The sequence below is a fragment of the Rhinoraja longicauda genome, chromosome 20, assembly GCF_053455715.1.
Source record: "Rhinoraja longicauda isolate Sanriku21f chromosome 20, sRhiLon1.1, whole genome shotgun sequence".
NCBI lineage: Eukaryota > Metazoa > Chordata > Chondrichthyes > Rajiformes > Arhynchobatidae > Rhinoraja > Rhinoraja longicauda.
Window position 1 is genome coordinate 33,459,360 of NC_135972.1, and position 20,777 is coordinate 33,480,136.

Consider the following 20,777-nt stretch of genomic DNA (forward strand, 5'->3'; position numbering starts at 1 on the left):
TAAATAAATTTAAATAACAAAGGATGTTTTGAAGCAATTTATTTATTCATTTATTGCAATTTTTCATTTTATTATTTGTTACATAACTGAGCTTAGCAAGTAAAGTATGCTACACTGTAATTTACAATTCATAACTCCGGCAATTAATGAACAATACAATTTGTAGGCAGTCTATAAAAAGTAAATTGCTTGATATAAACAATCAGAAGGTAAAGCATCTATTTATGAAATTAATGTCATATAGCAAAGAAAATGCATGAGAAACTAAATTTTGTAATACAAAACATTTATCACATAGTCAAAGCATTAATAGTTATAAAGTATTGCTCTTATATAATAGCTAAAATAGGTGAATACAAATTTTATTGGATTACTCTTACAACATTGACCCTGCTAATTTCCACAAACATTTACTTCATTATCTACTTAATTTACAAATGTTATTTGTAAAGTATTAAACAAAACAATTATAAATTTGTAGTTAATGTTTTGAAATGTATATTTGAATGTTGAGTGGCCCAGAAATTGGTTTGTCTTGGAGTGTGTCTTCCCGCAGAGCAATGCAGTTCAACAATTTGTTATGGACCTTATTTAGAGAGAGTGAGCTGCAGACACCTACTGGTTGGGTTCCAGCAGCTCATCGGTGAAAGCCTCCTTTTGTTACAGGCACTACGATGCCTCTTTTTCTATTTCCAATAACAAGAGTGATTGGCACTCTGTTACATCATGTTGAGCATATTTCCAGTAAGACAACAACTAATTTCTAGGCCATTATCCAACTCTGTGTTTTACTCGTACTTAAAGTAGATTAATTCCATCGACAGGAACAATCTGTTGGCTCTTGAAATGTAAATTCAATCCAAGTGGCATTTCCCGCACAATAAAGTGGCACAGACTGATTTGTGAGGTCGACTTCTCGGCAGCATTTGCAGAATTTTGCATAGCTGTTGATATTAGTGTTGAATATCATAGCTGATGGACACTTACCATCACACGAAGCTACAGTGACCTGAAAGGAAGTAAGAACCATCAGGAATTGTATTATCTAATACTCAGGAGATTCTTCATACATGAAAATTAAGTGGCTAACTGCTTCCTTCCAATACTCCACATTTCCCTGACAACTAGATAACATTTACAGTGTTTACTGCCAATCAGTTGCATTCTTTGGTGTGTAACTGAGTTCAACAATTAATCATAATTTAGTCAGAGTTAGGTTATTTGGCAAATAGAAAATCAAAATACAGCTTCAGAACCTTTAGCAAGGAAACTTGTGAAATTGTACGTTGAACCTCTGCAAGTTCTGTTGAAAGCTGTAATTGGAAATATGTGGTTTTATGGAATGAAAATAAAGCTAGGATTTTACATACAGTGCCAGTGGTACGGCAGTCATCTTTTCTTATGATCATTTTGACATCTAATTTTCGGCAAGGCCTTACATCTTCTTTGCCTAGTAGCAAATGGGCACATTAAACAGTTTGAAATGTCAGCACGTTACTAATACAAGTGTTAAAAATAATGCAAATGTTATTCTTATTTGTTTTATGAACAGTCATGGCTCAGACCAATCCAACTATGAGCATATGTATTATTAGTTACATCATTTTATGACAGCAAATTAAAATAATTGTCATCAAGTCAGAGTTCAGTTGACTGCTTTAAAATATTTTCAAACCAGTGGTGTGTTTATTCCCCAAAAGAATAACTGCTCCAATGTCATACTAAATACAATGCATTTACTAATTGACAGTGCATTCATTAATTATAGCATTTTTAGATTATTGAAAAACAGGTAAATTTCCAATTAGATAATAAAATAAAAGTTGCATATTCAAACATCATTTCATATAACTTTGTAAGATTTTGGAAACATTTTTGATGGACATTGCCTGGTCCATTATGGAACATACAATCAAAGGGGTCTAACAAAAGAGCCTAAAGAAAGCAGCTAATATCATTGAAGACCCATAATACCCTGGCCATGCTTTCTTCTCACTGTTAGCACTGGGAAGAATGCACAGGAAACTGAGATCCATTACCTCCTGGTTCAAGAATAGTTTCTTCTCATCAACCATTAGGTTCTTAAAACTACCTTATTCAACCCTAACTCAACCATGTCAATTCTACTGAACAATTATGTCAATTCTACTGAACCATTTGGTGCTGTCACAACTATTTTAAATTCCCTTTTAGTTTTCCTTGAAAATGTAATGATGGTAATAACATGAAGCAGGGGTGGAGGGAATTTTAATTCCATCAAAGCTTTAATGTAAGTAAAACTTTGCAATTAATTTATTTTGTTTGATGAAATGATGATGTAAAGTGTTCACCAGTATTTCTCAGGCTACAGATAAGAGCCCATGTATACATTAATCATGGAAGTAGACACAAGGGTGCATTTTTCTGTTACTAGTTGGAAAAAGGAAGATTAAGGAATATGGAATGATAAGGAATGATAAGTTCAACAATGTGAAGGAGAATATTGCAGATTTTGCTCTATTAACATATTCAGTTGAATACACTTCTGGGACAGAACACTGAAAAATTATTTGGGAGGTGTGTGCCCATAATCTGGATATTCCCTAATTTTCAACCCGTCAATTTAAAAGCATTGGGAATCACTCAAGTGGCATTACAAAAATGCACTGGCTTCCATCCAGTTTAGCTTCTGTGCTGTATCTTTGGGAAATGATTGGTTACAAGAACAAATCTGTTTTAGTAGCAATCCATAAACCTCCCACACACAAACATAGTTCTGATAAAATGCCATACAAAGGCATGTAGAATCAGGTTTCAGAAAACAAAGATAGGAAGAATTAACTTTTGAAGACTAAAGGGATTTGGTAACAAGGTAGAGGAAAGTGGGAGGGGGGAATGGAGCCTTATGCAGATGTTAAAAGTTAATGTGTTATTTGGACTGAATGGTTTGATCCCGCATTGTGTATCCATGAAATTCACAGAGTATCCATATTGATCACAACTGGATGCATGTTGCTTGGCTATATCCTTGGTCTCAGGGTTGAGGCATTTTTGCATGATACCAAAATGTATCAAGGCACAGAATAACACAAAGTGAGTAGATTACGGTAAATATGATTTGATATATCAAGTGTGATAGTAAGATGAACAGAATATAAAAGAAGTGGAGGTAATGTTAAATCAATTTCTATGATTCTGTTCTTGACAGAGGAGAGGCAGGTTCCATTCTGGTCTTCAAGAGGAAACTGAATAAAGCTGTGGCAAGAACAATTTGCAAGACCATGGAGAAATGGATGGAGGGTGGAATTAGACAACAGTTCTGGTAGAGAGCCAGCATGGACAAGATGGGCTAAATGGCCATCTGTGCTGTAACCATTCCATGATTCTATGAAATAGAATCCTGTTAGATCTGACTTGCAATACAGTGTGCAAATTGAAAATTACAAGTCCTAAGCTGCAATACTGAAAAATGGATGGATATAATCTTCAAGAATGTTACCAGACTGTGTGGCTGCAACAATCAGGCTGTAGATTGACATGGGGAAAGGGAAGACTGGGAAGTAGGTAAAACATTAAAAATATATTTGGTAGAGTAAATAACAAGATAGTTTTCAACTTGCTGGTGTGCCCAGTACAAAGGAAACTATATGCAAGATATCTACGAACAGATCAAACAACAGATATACATGGAATATCTAGTTTGAGTGAATGAGACACTTTCAAATATAATTGATAAGGAAAAATGGAATAGAGAGGTATTATAGTAAGGTTGGAAGCAATAATTAGAGTGGTGTATTTGGATTGTAAAAACTAATAGAGGCAATTTGCAGTTTCTGCAGTGCGAGTTCCATGTAGTCCGATACAACACAGGTCATTCTGTGTTTTGTACATAATACCCAAACCATGCATCTCATATACAATACATTTTGCTGTTGATAAAATACTGAAATTGCAAATAAAGTACATAATGGGTATAGTACCTGTGTCACAGTTAGTACTACCAGTTGGGACTACTGGACTAATGGTAAAAGGTAATAAACCCAATCCAGAACCTGGCAGAATTATCAATATCAGTTTAATATAAAATGACAGCATAAATTACAATTAAATCTTATATATCTGGCATGCATTAACTCAAGCTGGTGTAAATGTTGCTGCCAAAAGGAATGCATATGAACAGAAGCTGGTGATGAATTTGAAAGGCCATTCAACTGCACATGCTTTTAGTTTGTGATAGCATGTTTATAAATCAAAATAACACTAAAGAATCACATGTAAGCAAGTGTTTTGAATTTAGGTGCATTCCCTGCAGCCACATCAGTTTAAACATATACAATTCTGAAGTATAACAGTTTTTGTATGCTTATGGACTATTACCTTTGGAAAGGATTTCAGTTGAAATATTATGTTTGTTTTACAAAGTATATTGGAGATTTAAAATATATTGGCCAGTTTATTTTAGCCCGTTGTTAGCGATGGTTAGCTTGGTCAGTTTACCCTAAATTTCCTAAACGCCTACAAGAAAATGTCCAGCTCCCACAGCTCTATGCTTTTCTTTGAGCAATATAGCACTAACTAATACTACCGCCAGCAATTGTTTAATGTTATGTGGCACGCTAACAACAGGACCAACAGGATGCGCAAACCCAACATTTAAATTTGGGCACCCAACACCCACCCCAAAGTCATTTGCTGCACCGGGTAGATTATGGATCAGTTCCCATTATAACATGTCCAAAATTTGAAGGAACAAAAAGCCTTAGAGGGACACAAAAAGCTGGAGTAACTCAGCGGGACAGGCAGCATCTCTGGAGAGAAGGGATGGGTTACGATTCGGGTCAAGACCCTTCTTCAGACTGGGAGATATAGACAATTAGGTCTCTTTTCAATTTCCATTTCCATTCCATTTCCAGAATACTGACTCCAAATGAATTAAATTTGACAGGTTATTAAACTTGTTCAAGGCATGTCTGTCAAATTGTAATCTTTCTACCTATTAGAATTCAGGAAAATATTTAATTGTAAAAATGGTAAATCTATTAATGTTACTGGTTTGTAAGCCCTTCCTTTTATCATTAATTAGATTTCAATTGTAAAATGGTGGAGCAGAAACGTAGGTATATTACCACATGAAATATATACCCTCTAAATTAAAAGAGAAAGCAATGAAGAAACATTGAGGGGAAATAGTTAAACAAAAAAACTGTTTAAAGTTAATGAAGATTAAATGGAAATTGAAAGCTAATGGAGAAAACAATAACAACATAAACGACTTACATATGAAAAATAGGGAGCCAAATATTGGGAGAGGAAGGATTCATGAATATCATTATTCTACTCCCCATCTATCAAAAGATGCAATGAAATTCACAAACTCTAATTTTACCCATAGACAATGATTTTGATCATTAGCAGGACAATAAAAGTCATAGAGCGTTTGTGAATATGAGTACATGAATCTCTAACATTGTGCTTCAGAATAATGTTTAGAGTTTGAGGGAGACTGTTATCTTTGGTCACTAGCGATAACTACAAAGGTTTGACTGGAATGTACTCAATGGCAAAGAGGATCGAAACATGTAGAACTGGCTGTCAGTATCTGTGCAACCGTTTGGTGCTAACGTCCAAAAATGAACATCTCTTCCATTTTTTCAAGTGGTATTGTTTCAAAGTTACTCCTTTCCTCATCAATAGTGAATAGTATTCCCAAACGTCCCTTTAAAATAAGATTGGAATAAATAATTCCACTTTTCTTTATATAACAGTTATACTCCAGAATAAATTTGAAAGTAACTGTATCAGCAGCCTGGATTTATGAAACAGCAGCCCCAATAAGCAGTGCAACAAATAGTTCACAACTGTTTACAATGTTAACAAACTGGCATTAAGACTGATTTCATTTATTACATGCTCTTTCCACTCCATTTTCCCAGCAATTCAGGAATGAACCACAGCTATCCAAAATCAAAGCGAAACAAGCATAATATGCAGCCTTGTTCACTTACAAGTCCTGCAGCAGCCATCCATATAAAGCTTTGTAATTCCCCCTTTCTGGAAAAAAAGTGCAATTATCAAAAGAAACAGATCTCAGTAACAGAGGACATTGCATTAATCATTTCTAATTAATGTCAGCTTCCAGGCACATTTGATAGGCACCCACACAAGAAACAATTAGGAAGAGGAAAACTACATGGAATTGGAGCCAACCTGGGTTTAGTTTAATGTTTAGAGATACAGCATGGAAACAGGCCCTTCAGCCCACCGAATCCGTGCCGACCATCACATGAGCCCAATTTCTCATCCACTCCCTACACACGAGGGGCAATTTACAGATACAGGCAGATGAAATGAGTGGAGACAATTGTGATGGATGAAGTTATATGTGAATAAACTTGAGATTATCATTTTGAAAAAAGATAAATCAGAGTATTTTCAAAATGGCTAATAAACAGGAAAATGGAGGGGTAAACACCATCAGGAGTCAATTTATAAAAATCAATAAAGGCCAATTAAGGGTTCATAAAGAATCAATGACAAATATATACAGAGCATGTATCGTGGGGTCTAGGGATATAATGGAAAACGATAGCTCCAGGTGCTTGTTTTTGTTAATAAAACCCACCTGGACAACTGGTTTTCATAGGAACTATATGTATCAGGACAGCTACAGCAGTCTCGGAGAAGGTGCAGAATTATGTGCACTGGTTGCAAGAAACTTCCCTCTGTTTGTTGAGCATAGATTATTGAGGAATGATCTATTCAATAGTTTTAAGAATATTTGCTCTCATCTGAGAATCCAGAATAAGAGGGCATAGTTTGAAAATCAGAGCCAAGCTCAATAAGGAAGTGAGAAAAAGCAGATGAGATATATCCATACACAAAGTTTATACTTCAAGGCACCGAGTAATTTCCAGTATTTTGCTGCAAAGTCATCCAAAGGAATTGTGTGAACAACTCAAGACAATAATTAAAATTAGGGAATCTCAAAATCAGAATATGATCTCAAAATGTCAGGTAACAATTTTATTCAGTAAGCAAGAAATAACAGCCCACAAAAAAAATATAACATATTTTCAAATATTGACTTTATATTTATTAGATAAAGAAAATAAGACACCTCCAAACTATTTGTACTGCTGACCAACTCCAGTATGAGTTATCTATCCTTGTCAAATATGATAAGTAATTGAATGCCAACTTCGCCACTCTAAATTCTGAGTTTGATTTTTCCTTTCATGAACTTTAGACTTCAGAGACAGCAGTTTTGTACCACAAATGGTTACGATACAGCCTAGTCTCAAATGTTTAAAGAACAGAGTGCGACTCTCCTACATTTCTCCAAATTGGAAGCAGAAAAACAGGGGGGAAAAATGCATACGAGTACAAAAGACCAAGAAACATGTTGTTGTACAGTCGACCTGCCACCGGCAGGTAAAAGGCAATAATATTTTATGTTCGACAGCCAGCCAGTCTTTGTTGGGGATGTTGAAATGTGTGTGCGTATGCATTTGTGTGTATGCGTGCAAGCATTGAGAAATGTTGATATCTGTGGGAGGCATTGCTTTCTCAAGTGGAACTCTATTTTTTTGTTGCTCTATGATTCTCTGCAGATGGAGAGCTTGTTCCTTTTTGAGCATTCAAAAAGTTGGATAGCTCTCTCCAAATTGTGTACCTCTGTGGAGGGAACGGTATTATTACGATGACAAAAGTACAAACCTGTATGCATTCAGTCTCATTAAATGGTGGGCAGACCATTCCAGAGCCAAGCATCGTGACTCCAACAGTTGTCTCCAGACATTCATATCTGATACAGTCAGCAATCCAGGAGCTTCCAGCCTGGAGTTAAATAAATGAGCATAAATGATATAAAACATTTTGGAAAGTCGACATATAATTTTCCTAATTTATATTAATTTATTATTAATTATGCATTTAAAAAAAAATCATGCAAAATTATGTACCAAGCATTTGGTAAATAAATGGTTAAACCAGACGGGAACAAAACATATCCAAAGTGTTCACCTCTGAAATTTGCCTGAGGAAATAAAATCTATGTAGAATGCTATACAATTTTGCAGGTTTTTATTATATTTGCGGCATTTCACAAATAATGATATGTATTTTTTAAATTTATATTCTAAAATTAATTAATATCTCATCCCATTCCATGTGGCAATATTTTATCTGCAACCCAAACTTAGGAAAATTAGGTAACTATTTGTATTCAGAAACAGAAAATGCCAGGCAGCAGATCAACCTTTTGTATTGTCATGCAGGGTCCTTTCTGAACAATCAACTATCTTCGACCACACACATAACCAACACCCCCCCTCCCCCCTCCCCACCCCCCTCACCCCCATCTCCCACCCCAGATCTGGCATCATAAATGGCTGCTGGTGAGATATCTGCTGTGGACGACATGTACAGTTTTAGAGGTGGAAAGTATAATGTCAACTTAAACCCTTTTCCAATGTCATGGAATTCATTTTTAATAGGGGAAAGTCCCCGCCCCACTGCAAATTCAGGCCTTAAAACAGGTTCACTTTTTCACCTATCGTTAGCTACTATTTCAAACTCATAATTTCGCAGCTTTATGATAGTTACAAATGTTCTTACATCTCTCTAAACAAATGACTTGCATGTCATTGGTATTAAATGAATAGAAAAAGAATTAATCATATTACATAATACCCTGGATCAACTTACATTATGTAAAATAATACTGCCTTCTTCCTCAAAAGGGCATGAGATATTCTTACAGGTTCCACAGCAAACGTACGGATCAGTTGAAGGAACATAGACTTGGTGCTGTTGATTAATACAATCATTATCTTTACGGCAAGAAAATCAGAAGTGGATTATCAAAAAAGATACTAAGAGAATTCCTATCACCTCAGTCTTGGTCAATGTTTACATAAATCACAATATCTTTGCTCAACAAAACTCATCACAGGTGATGATAATTGCATTAAAATTATTTGATACACGCATAGCAAAACATGTCTTCAATGTGTCATATTGCTGGCATATTGCAAAAGTTGTTATGAATCACAGGTTGGCAATTTGTTTTATAATAAATATCAGTAAATGTTGGCATAATTTATTATGCTGTTGTAAATGCAGTTGCACAAAAGTAAATTTGTAACCAGAATAAAGAGGTAGTTTCTCTTTTGCAGTTTGTATAAAACGTTAAACTCGACTGTGCCTGCAATTGAATCAACAATGTACAAGTTACAACATAAGGAACATCTGGCTGAAATAGATCAGATTATAAACTTTGTGAAGGAAAAAACAAATTGCATTTGAAATAGTATTCAAACTGATCCTTGGAAAGCAATGTTTCTCTTCTCAGGAATATTGCAAATAAATCAACTGTATTCACAAAAGAGATAGATCGTGCTACGCCAACATTAACTTTCATTGATATATTGTTTTGTTTAGAGCTACTTTAAAAGCCTGGTGCAGATAGATACTGGAGGTTAATGTGATTTAACAATCAGCAAAATACAAGGGCAGACATACAACTCAGAAGAGATGGATTTTAAAACAAGCGAACATAACAGGCACAGCAGTAGAGGAGATTATGGCTGTATTCACAGCATGGGAAATTTGTGGCTAAAAAAACTAAGCAATTATATTGGAATGACCCAAGGTAGAAAGGAGTGGAAAATGGGAGAGAATTAATGTACATTGTGAAGGAGGGGAGAGGGTAGGTGCAGATGAGGAGCCAAGGTCATAAAAATATTACATGAAATTTTTAATTTGAGGAACTATGGGGCCAGAATAATTACAACTATGGGACCAGGGTAGGCAATGTAGCAGATCCTGATGCTCTATAAGATATGGCAGCAAAGTTTACAATTACCTCAAATTTATGGAGTAAATCCAATAGGACAGGGATGAAGCTTTCAAACTCAGAAATGAATAAAACTTGCATCAGGTTTCAAAGTTAGATAGTCTGGGATATGGGTGGGGAATTGGAGGGAAAGAACATGGACTGTAAATCCAGCTCAGGATTAAACAGAACACTGAAGTTGCAAACAGCCTGGTGTTGCCAGAGTCTGAATGTAAGGAACTAGGCAGAGTCAAAGACAAGAGAAAAGGGTTTGTAATCATGAATGAAAACAATTCAATCTTCTGGCTGGAGGTTCTCATTTAATGCAGAATATTAATGCAGATAACTGCACATAGGCATTGGGAGCCTGGCAGTAATAAAGAGATTTGGTGGAGATATTGAATTGAATATCGTTGGTAGCCTTGTAGAAGATCACATGACACAACATGCAGGTAAGCAAAGAAAGATTCAAGAACAAAAACACAGGGATGCCAGAGGATGGTGAATGGTTGGAAAAGAGAGTGGTTGCTGAAGGTGCCCTTGTCATACACGGGCAACAATTGAACCAAGAGAAAGCCACTCCCGGCAAAAGCTTCGGAGAACACTTGTGTATTTGACCATCGTAGCAGCTGCAAAGTGTTCAAATGCAGAGGGGGGTGGGGAAGGGGGACCAGGCTCAGAGTTGCTGGGAGACTTGGGTTAAGACCAAATTATCAAAGACAAGAAATCTTTGATACTTGGAGAGTTAGTAAGCTAGACTGAAATAATTCTGTTACACATGAATTCTTTTAGCATAATAAATGTTAGTTGTTAACAGAAAACCTTATGTAGCATTGAAAGATGGAATACTTTGTAATTTTCAAAAGTCAAATGACTATATTTATAAACTTACAGGTTCACATTTTGCAGAACAGTTAACTATTGACACTTCCATTGAAGGAGATTCCATGGGTTGATCTGCACTCTGGAAACAACTTGCTATATAACATTGGTCACCTTCAAGGTGCTGAACCAGTGACTGACCAAGTTTAAGTGCAGTGACACCTTCGAAGAGACAGACATCAGCTTTTCCTGAAACAATTAAATGCGTACTCTAATTAATAATTATAGGTGCATTATCATCAGAATTATTCAGTTAAAATAAAATGTGCTTATTATTACTATTTTTTCAAAATTAAGCTATAATACCAATTGATTACTTAACCTAATCTGGAGCAATGAATACAAAATGAAATATAAATGAAAAATAATTGTTATCGTTTTATAAAGGGAGAAAAGCTTGTCTTAGTTCAATGGTATGGCAAAAGTTTCAGACTGTAGGCTACTCAAACCTTGGTGCTCATCCTTTGATATTACCCCTCGTAATGTACAAAGGGGTAAAACAAGCACCATTTAGTGTTAATGATCCAGGGAAACATTCTCCGCTGTAGATTCCATGTCTACTTATACAGTATATTTTACCTATTTGTGTTTAAAATTATTTAACTTATAACATAAATCTATTCAATAACATTAGTGCATTTCTATAACATAATTCATATTTTATCGAGATGGTATCTCATCCCAATTTCACAAATATTTTTCTCAAAATTCAGTTAAAGAAAAACTGGAATCAATGGTGGTATTCTATTCTTCTGTGAAATCTGGTTCAAATATGGACGTGGTAAAGGGAATTAAATCAATTTTTCTAAATATGCTGTATCATATTAAAAAAAATGAATTTGTGACATTTCGAAGTTAACAACACAGGTCGTCTCGAATATAAAATACAACTCAAACACTTGTTTGATAGATATATTGACTGGTAGTGAAAGAAAATAGATCTGGTGTTAGGGCATCCTAGCAGACCACCATGGGAATATTAATGACATAATAATCAGATGCATGTCAGATGCCAGCCCACCTAATAAATAAATGTGCATGGTTACTGTATGAAAATGCGTGAGCCAGCCAGCGGTCAGAGTGCTTCAAATTTATCTAAAAGATGCTAAAGTTCAGGTAAACAGCAGGGAACTTACTGCAGATGGAACGAGTACAGCCACAGATATCTTGAAAGCCAGGGTCCTCTGTTAGAACTTCCCCCTGATTTTTTAATTAAAGCAAAATTCAACAACATAAGAAATGACTCAAGAGTCACAAACAAGGATATACTGTGGCTACAAAATAGGCAGGCAATTGTTTAAAACTGAGGTGTATAGAAATCTCTCTTCTACGAGTGTTGGGAATCTCTGGAATTCTCTGCCCCAGAGGATGGTGGAGGGAAGATCACTTGAGCTTTTAATCAGCTCTCTGCAGATCAGCAAATGCCCTTGAACATTAACCATATTAGAGCATACTTATAACTGCATTAATGCAGTTTCTAGTATAATTTCAATAAGAAAAGTTGGCGAGGCAAAAATGTGTCCTCTGTTGTAACACCAATGCAGTAACATCTGTGTCCTTATCTCCATGCCATAGAGTCATACAGCATGGAAACAGGCCCCTTTGGCCCAACGTGCCCACACCGGTCAATATGCCCCAGTCCCACCTGCTTGCATTTGGCCCACATCCCTCTAAACCTGCACTATCCATGTACCAGTCTAAATCTTTTTTTAAAGTTACGATGGTACCTGCCTCAACTACCTTTACCTTTCAAAGTAATTTACCTTTTTACTTCTGCCATTGTTTAAATAAAGCTCCAATTTCCTTCCACATCCCAAAGACTGTAGGTTAATTGGCTTCTGTAAATATGTGCGGGAGTGGATACGAATGTGGGTTAACGTAGAATTGGTGTGAATGGGTGATTGATGGTTGGTGTGGACATGGAGGGCCGAAGGGCCAGTTTCCATGCTGTATCTCTAAACTAAACATTTGCCATGTTGGCTTGAGAATTGTTTATGAAATAACTTAAATGTAGAATTATTTTTGGTTGCTAGGGCTTGGTGTTTAAGTTACCGACACACCAATGATACCGAGGCAGCACAGTGGCACAGCAGTAGAGCTGCTGCCTCACAGCGCCAGAGACCAAGGTTTAACTTTGACCTCGAATGCTGTCTGTGTGGTGTTTGCACATTCTTCCTGTGACCATATGGGTTCCCTCAGGGTGCTTCAGTTACCTCCAACATCCCAAAGACATACAGGTTTGTAGGTTAATTGGCGTCTTAAATTGCCCCCAGTGTGTAGAATGCAAAAGTGGGATAACAGAGAGCTGGTGTGTAGGTGATCGATGGTCAGCATGGACTTGGTGGGTCAAAGGGCCTGTTTCCATGCTGTATCTCTAAACTAAACTAAACTACCTCCTCCGGCAGTTTGTTCCATACACCCACCACCCTTTGTGTAAAGACATTACCTCTCAGGTTCCCATTAAATCTTTCCCCCCGTCACCTTAAATCAATGTCCTCTGGTGTAAACCAGCATATGCAGTTCCTTCCTACACATTAAAACAAAATGTGTGAGACAGGAAGATTGAAGAATTGTAAATTAGGAAGCCAGAGGAAGGAATGTATGAAGAGGCCAGGGGGGGTGGAAGGGGAAAAATAGGTGTGAGTCCAGTTGGGGAACAGGGCAGGGGAGGGGAGGGAAAGAACAGGAGGGTTCCAGGGGAGAATGGGTAGGAGGGAGGGATTGTTAGAGGTTATCTAAAATCGGCGAATTCAACGTTCAACTAATTCAGGGAACTAATCAGAGATTTTCAGTATGTATGCATATGTCATCCTTTTAAAATCTATGTGCAGACAGATTAAAAAAAATATTTTGAGACATTATTTTATGTTCTTATTAGGCTTGTTCTAAGGACATACTACATAGTGATACACTAATTCACATTGCATTATTAACATACCACTCTACACATCTTCATGGTCGTGTTTTCACAGCTGCAATCTGCAAAACAAGAGAATAATTAACCGAAGCATTGATCTAAAACTAATTATGTTGTAAAAAAACACATTTCATAATTACCACATTGCCAGTCAGGGCAGCAGAGTCCTGAAATCTGCACTTTCACCAGTTTCATTCCAACAGCACAGGTCTTGTTGGGAGAGGGACACAAGTCTTCATCACAGACTGCATTGAAGAAGAAAATAAGAAACATAAAAATCGTTAAATTTATTTGAATTGAAAAGGATACCAAATTGTTACACAGTTCGAGTAGTATACACTACTTATCATTTCTCCAGAAAAAGGGAGACCAACTGAATCATCCTAACACAACCAGAGAGCAGTGCTGAACTACTGTACTATCTACCTCTTTGGTAACCCTTGGACTATCCTTGGTCAGACTTTGCTGGCTTTACATTGCACTAAACGTTATTCCCTTATCATGTATCTATACACTGCAAATGGTTCGATTGTAATATTTTTCATATTTCAGATACAGCACGGAAACAGGCCTTTTTCGGCCCACCAAGTCCGCACCGCCCAGCGATCCCCGCACACTAACACTATCCTACACACACTAGGGACAATTTTTACATTTACCCAGTCAATTAACCTACATACCTGTACGTCTTTGGAGTGTGGGAGGAACATGTATTGTCTTTCTGCTGACTGATTAGCAAGCAACAAAAACTCTTCACTGTACCTCGCTACATTTGACAATAAACTACATTGAAACTCAAGACATAGAAATGAACTGATGGAGGTCAGTTAGGTTGTGAGAGGACATGTGTAGAGAAGATGTTTCCACTTCAGAAGAGAGTAGAACTGGGGCCTTGAATGGAGGATATACTAATAAATCTAATGGAGTTGTCCAGAGAAACTTCATTACCAGGTAGTAATGTAATGAGGAGAGAATTACCCATGGAGTGATGGAGAAGATATTGTTATTAAAGAGGAGTTAGAGAAGCATGAGGAAGTAGAAGAATATGTTGATAGAGTTGAAATAAATAAAATGAAAGGAGATGCATGTGAAGCAGAAATACCCCATGCACCTGATGGACTGAATGGTGCTGTGAATTGGGGTTTTTTTGCAATCATACATTCTCTGGCATCATCAGCCATTTTGTCCTGAATTCTTCCTCAACTTAGCATATACATTTAACCTCACATCTGACAGCTTTAATAAAATAAGTTCTTCCCCATTGCATTTTGAAATGTTTGGGGAACAGATTCCCTTTATAATCTGGCCACCTTCCCACATATGTTTGTGATAACACCAGAGAAAACCTGTGACAGCTTTATTCCGTCAATGGTTATACTATCTTGTAAATGCAAAAGCCAATTGCTTAATGCATATCTGAAGAATGGTAATGTTAAGAAAGAAATGGAAACATTTTAGCACTTTTTAGTACATGTTAAGGAAGATTCTTCCCAAAATTGCCAAGGTATTTTATTTCTCTGAAAAGTGGATTATCATCGTTTCTATGACAAAAAAACATACATACATTAAAAAATATTAAATATGTCACATCAATTACTTAGCAAACAGTTTGAAAAAGTAAGTGTGATATTTCACTCACCACAGTGGTAGAGTGGACAGCAACGGTCAGCAGTGTTGAGATCTACTGCAAGAAAATCTTCTTCATTGCACATTGGAATTGGGTCAATGCATGATTCACACACTAGAAAATCCAAAAGTTATTTGTGAAATCAACAGTAATCATCTCACTAACTCTGTTTTTTTAAGTAGAGTTTTGTGCTACAGCCAACCAATACCATGCAGAAAACATTTTTAAAAAGCTGCCTAATGAAATCAATCATTTTTTTAATAAATATATACATGATCTACAGCTATAATATGTAGCTACTGGTTTCATTTTCCCCAGTGAATTAACCTTTCCTTTGAAGTTAAAAATAATTCCTACTGAGAACTGTTAATTGAGTTGATCCATTTTGCTTTTAAAATTTGAGTCATGAGAGACTGCCTTTCCTGTCCAATCTTGTTCACAGCACGCTCGTTAATATGAAAATCAATTCCTACATCATTAACTCACCGCATTGAAATGAGAAACAGCAAGAGTCGTCTCTTCGCACTTCAACCAGGAACTGGTCCTCCCTGCATGCAGGTAGTGAACTTGTTGGACATGCCAGAGGGTCACATTCTGTTATTTTGAACATCAAAAATGACATGATAGTAAATTAACAAAAGTAGCAATTAATATTTTGCATTGCCATAACATAAGTGTATTCAAATAAGAAAGCAATGACAAATTTGCAGTCCTCTTAAATGTAGTCAAGTGATGTAAACTTCCTTGAACTTACCACATCGGTACTCAGGGCAACAGGAGATGGCACTATAGCCGATCATCAATTTGTTTCCGTTTTCACATGTCAGGACATCACTTTCACATATGGTCAAGTTGCACTCTGAACAAAATGCAAGTAGTTAAAATGCTTGAAATCTATTTTTTAAAAATATTTCCAAGCAATGAATATAGTACACTTAATTAGATATTTAGCAAAAAGTCAAATGATAAGATCAGAAAGGCCATTTACTCCGTGAAGGAAAAATGAAAAAAAACACAGGGGCAAGCAATTCTTTTTCACATTTGGCCATGAGTAAAAGCCAGCTAATGCTTTGACTTAATTATCAGACAAGATTAGCAGAATAAATAGGGAAATTGCCTATGGCGGTACAAAAGATATTCCACTCACAATTTTCTCCCAAACCTGCACGTTTCACCACCAAGAAGGACAAGGGGAGCACAGAGGCAGCAGTACTTATATGTTCTCCAGCTAGTCACACAACATGCCAACTTGGAAATATATTGCTGATATTGTGTAGGAAGGGACTGCAGCTGCTGGTTTACATTGAAGATGGACACAAAATGCTGGAGTAACTCAGCAGGACAGACAGCATCTCTGGATAGAAGTAATGGGTGACGTTTCAGGTTGAGACCCTTCTTCAGACGAAGGGTCTCGACCCGAAACATCACCCATTCCTTCTATCCAGAGATACTGCCAGTTTGGTGATATTGTGGCTGGAAGTCTCCACTTAATTATGCACAAATGTTCTGCACAATTCTTGTCCAAAATGTGGACTCTACAGTTCATAAAAAGCAAAGAACTTTACACTCATTTCTAACAATGGAACTTGCTATTTACTCATAACACATACCACAAATCTTCTTTGGACAGCATGCTCCTTCTTCAATGACATTAATAATAATCTCTCCTTCTCTTTCACAGATTGGCGATGATACTTCACTGCATTCAGGTTCGATAGAGATGATGGTTCCATTATCCAAGCAGTTGTACATACAGCACCCTTTATGAGATCCATTCCAGGTCTCACCTGCCGATCGTGGTTGACCTTCATTGTCTGTGCAGGCTGGAACAAATCGAGACTTAAATAGTTAAAATCAACACACGTTCGGATCGCATGATTTATCACATCTTGTCCTTAAGTCAAATTTAACGATGCATTCATTTATGAGTTTTTTGGATGCACATGTGCATTAGTTTGTTCAAAATAATATAATCATTTTATTAGAAACTAAGAGATTCACTTTCCTTTAATGCATTTGTATTACAAACAAAGATTTAGTGAAAAATGACACCATGCATATTCATAAGTGATAGGAGAAGAATTAGGCCATTCAGCCCCTCAAGTCTACTCCACCATTCAATTATGGCTGATCTATCTCTCCCTCCTAACCCCATAATTCTGCCTTCTCCACATAACCCCTGACACTTGTACTAATCAAGAATCAATCTATCTTTGCCTTAAAATATCCATTGACAGCCTCCACAGCATTCTGTGGCAATGAATTCCACAGATTCACCACCCTCCGACCAAAGAAATATCTCCTCATCTCCTTCCGAAAGGAATGTCCTTTAATTCTGAGGCTATCACCTCTGGTCCTGGACTCTCCCACTGGTTGAAACATCCTTCCCACATCCACTCTATCCAAGCCTTTCACTAGTCGGTAAGTTGAAAACTTAAATTTGCTACTGTACGAAAATCAAACAAAATTGGATACAATTGCCAATTAGCTGATTAGCTTAACTACAGAGTAATAATCTTTGCTTACAGGTGAGGAGAAATTATGGAGGAGGTGCAGGTGAACCTCTGTCTCACCTGGAAAGACTGTTTGGGTCCTTGGATGGAGTTGAGGGGGGAGGTAAAGGGACAGGTGTTGCATCTCATGTGGTTGAAGGGGAAAGTGCCCGGGGATGGGGTGGTTTGGGTAGGAAGGGACGAGTGGACCAGGGAGTTACGGAGGGAACGGTCTCTGCGGAACGCAGAGAGGGGAGGGGATGGGAAGATATGGCCAGTGGTGGGATCCCGTTGCAGGTGACGGAAATGTTGGCGGATGATTTGTTGGATCCGCTGGCTGGTGGGGTGGAAGGTGAGAACGAGGGGGATTCTGTCCTTGTTACGATTACAGGTGTATTATTTTGATTTGCTACACATTTTGTAAATAATTCAAACTGCTGCGATTACTAACCACATTTTTCTTCAGTAATGCAATAGTTGGAATCAGGCTGGTGTAGCACGGTCCCACGCGGACAGACACAACTCTCACTGATGAACGAACAAGTGGGGTCGTGCTCCAAATAGAAGTCCTTATTCTGACACATTTTGCTTTCACAAGCTGGCACACAAGGTTGGTATTCCATGCCTATAGGGCAGCTAAGTGCTGTATGGACAACAATGGAATTAGTTAATGCAAAAATGTAGGCTTGAAGCCATCAATTTATAAATAGGCATCATACCTAGAAATATTTTATCAAGCAAAATTATCGGCTGGGCTGTTCATGAAAACCAATTTCGAATGCATACTATTTAGAAAATTTCCTGTTAACATACCTCTAAAAATTACATGCAATTCCAGTTCGACCAAAGTTGTATTCATGATTATAGACACACAAAGCTGGAGTAGCTCGGCGGGTCAGACAGAATCTCTGGAGAAAGGGAATAGGTGACTTTTCAGGTCGAGACCCTTCTTCAGACTGAAGTAGGGTCTCGACCCAAAATGTCACCTATTCCTTTTCTCCAGAGATGCTGTCTGACCCGCCGAGTTACTCCAGCTTTTTGTGTCTAACTTTGGTTTAAACTAGCATCTGCAGTTCCTTTCTATACACATTGTGTTCATGATTGTTCACCACAACATTTTAAGCATGGGTTCTAATTCTACTCCAAAACGTTGGTCACCTTACAAAGCACAAATCCTTGTGAATGTGTCCTTTGTTGTATAAGAAAATAACTGCAGATGCTGGTACAAATCGAAGGTATTTATTCACAAAATGCGGGAGTAACTCAGCAGGTCAGGCAGCATCTCAGGAGAGAAGGAATGGGTAACGTTTCGGGTCGAGACCCTTCCTCAGACTGGGTGGTAACTTACTTAACGATGTCCTCATTAATGTCCTTGTGGCATATTTCTGATTAGTTCTCCACTAACACAGTCATAACTTCACTTACACTGTCAATAACTTGAAGTAAATCTCGAGTAGATCATCCCAATGGAGCAGAAGTAGAAAGGAGAGGTTTGCCACGCATTAAAAAGCTGAACAGGAATATTTCAGACAATGAAAACTTGCTTGGAAACTCTTCAATCTGAGAACAGTTGCCTGTTGAGAAGAGACTCCTGAGAGACATGGCAGCTGGTTTGGTTGAAAGGCTTGGTGTGAATGGTTTGGTTTGGCCACTTTCCTTTGAATGGAAAAATCAATTCTCTACTTCCAGTCAGAGTACAGTTTTGGAAGAAAATCTACCTTAGAGATGGGTAAATGTGCTATCAGGCAAATGGAATCAAATGATTATAAAAGATAGAGCAAGGCTGGGAATAATTTGATATAATTTAATTACTTTTCTAGTTGCCAGGAATTGTTCTAGATCATTGGAGCAAAAAGAGACTTAATTACAAGTGTGACTGTAGAACTGTATGAAAATTGTAATATTATGACATTAATAAAATAATACAAAGTAGCAGGAAGTCCGTGCTAACATATTCTTTTTTTAAGACTCTTTTTTTTAAGACTTCGAAAGATGCACTGTAGAAACAGGCATTTCGGCCATCTAGCATTCTACTTCATTTTCATTTTATATATAAATCCAGGAAGAGTTGATAAAATTTAATTCTGACCAAACAGAATGAAAGGATTGGTTACTGGAGTTTCATGGCAATTATTTTCTAATGACTAATGATAATAGTACAGCAGGTATTAATACTTACGGCAAAATTCTGGAGTTCTCCATGGAATACAAACATTGTATTTATTGCAAGCAGCTGCATATAAAGCCAAGGCATCACACTGGTGTGTCACATAGTGAAAATCTCTAATCCACAGCTCACAAAATATTTCTGGGGTGACCTTAGTGTGGACAAGATAGTTATGAACAGGAACATGAACAAATAATGGAACCTTTATACCCATTACCCCTTGAATTAAAAAGCAAATCATCAATGCTTCTCCAAATAATTATTTTGTAACAAACATTACCAATCATAAATACATTCTCATGGAAATCAAAAACGAAATTTCCGATGCTGGACATATACAATAAAAAAAGGAATCAGAAGCAAAATTCTGGATTAAGTCAGCAGGACAGGCAGAATAAGAGTGACCCCATTCCTTCTCTCCAGAGATGCTACCTGTCCCGTTGAGTTACTCCAGCATTTTGTGTTTATCTTCGGTGAAAAGCAGCATCTGCAGTTCCTTCCTACAAAAAAAAGAAACACTCAGGCAGTCAAGCAGCATCTGTCGAAAAAGAAACAAAGTTCACATTCAGGATGCTGGCGAAGAGTGAAATGTTCATTCTTTTTTGCTTTTTAACAGATGCTGGTTGACCTGCTCTGTCTTTCCAGAACGTTCTATTTTTATTTCATCTTAGTAGGAATTGGATTGCTGTTGCACTTTGATATCTGAAGGTAGGATTGCGAGAAAATGAATAATATTAGTAACTACCCACCCAAGCAATTTCCAACTGAAAGTTTGTATTCCAGTGTTCAAGAATGCAAAGAGGATTGTTAGCTACTTGATACCATCGTGATTTATATAACCCATTTCCTGATTTGTTTTTTCCATGATTATTGCAGAG

The 20,777-nt window shown here is 37.1% G+C and overlaps 1 protein-coding gene across 1 annotated transcript in view; it reads right to left on the reverse strand.

Annotated features, from left to right (window-relative positions):
- Window positions 1-523: 523 nt before the first annotated feature.
- The window catches only part of otogl (otogelin-like), a 131,495-nt gene continuing 111,241 nt past the window's right edge, over window positions 524-20,777 (reverse strand). The window contains exons 43-58 of the mRNA XM_078416640.1: window positions 19,912-20,050; window positions 18,184-18,375; window positions 16,851-17,063; window positions 15,995-16,099; window positions 15,727-15,834; window positions 15,253-15,354; window positions 13,754-13,858; window positions 13,635-13,675; window positions 11,833-11,896; window positions 10,707-10,885; window positions 8,686-8,787; window positions 7,696-7,815; window positions 5,985-6,030; window positions 3,960-4,031; window positions 1,371-1,450; window positions 524-1,009 (exon numbers count right to left, since the gene is read on the reverse strand). Of these exons, the coding sequence (XP_078272766.1) occupies window positions 809-1,009; window positions 1,371-1,450; window positions 3,960-4,031; window positions 5,985-6,030; window positions 7,696-7,815; window positions 8,686-8,787; window positions 10,707-10,885; window positions 11,833-11,896; window positions 13,635-13,675; window positions 13,754-13,858; window positions 15,253-15,354; window positions 15,727-15,834; window positions 15,995-16,099; window positions 16,851-17,063; window positions 18,184-18,375; window positions 19,912-20,050 (1,869 nt within the window). The 3' untranslated portion in view covers window positions 524-808. The remainder of the gene's footprint in view (window positions 1,010-1,370; window positions 1,451-3,959; window positions 4,032-5,984; window positions 6,031-7,695; window positions 7,816-8,685; window positions 8,788-10,706; window positions 10,886-11,832; window positions 11,897-13,634; window positions 13,676-13,753; window positions 13,859-15,252; window positions 15,355-15,726; window positions 15,835-15,994; window positions 16,100-16,850; window positions 17,064-18,183; window positions 18,376-19,911; window positions 20,051-20,777) is intronic.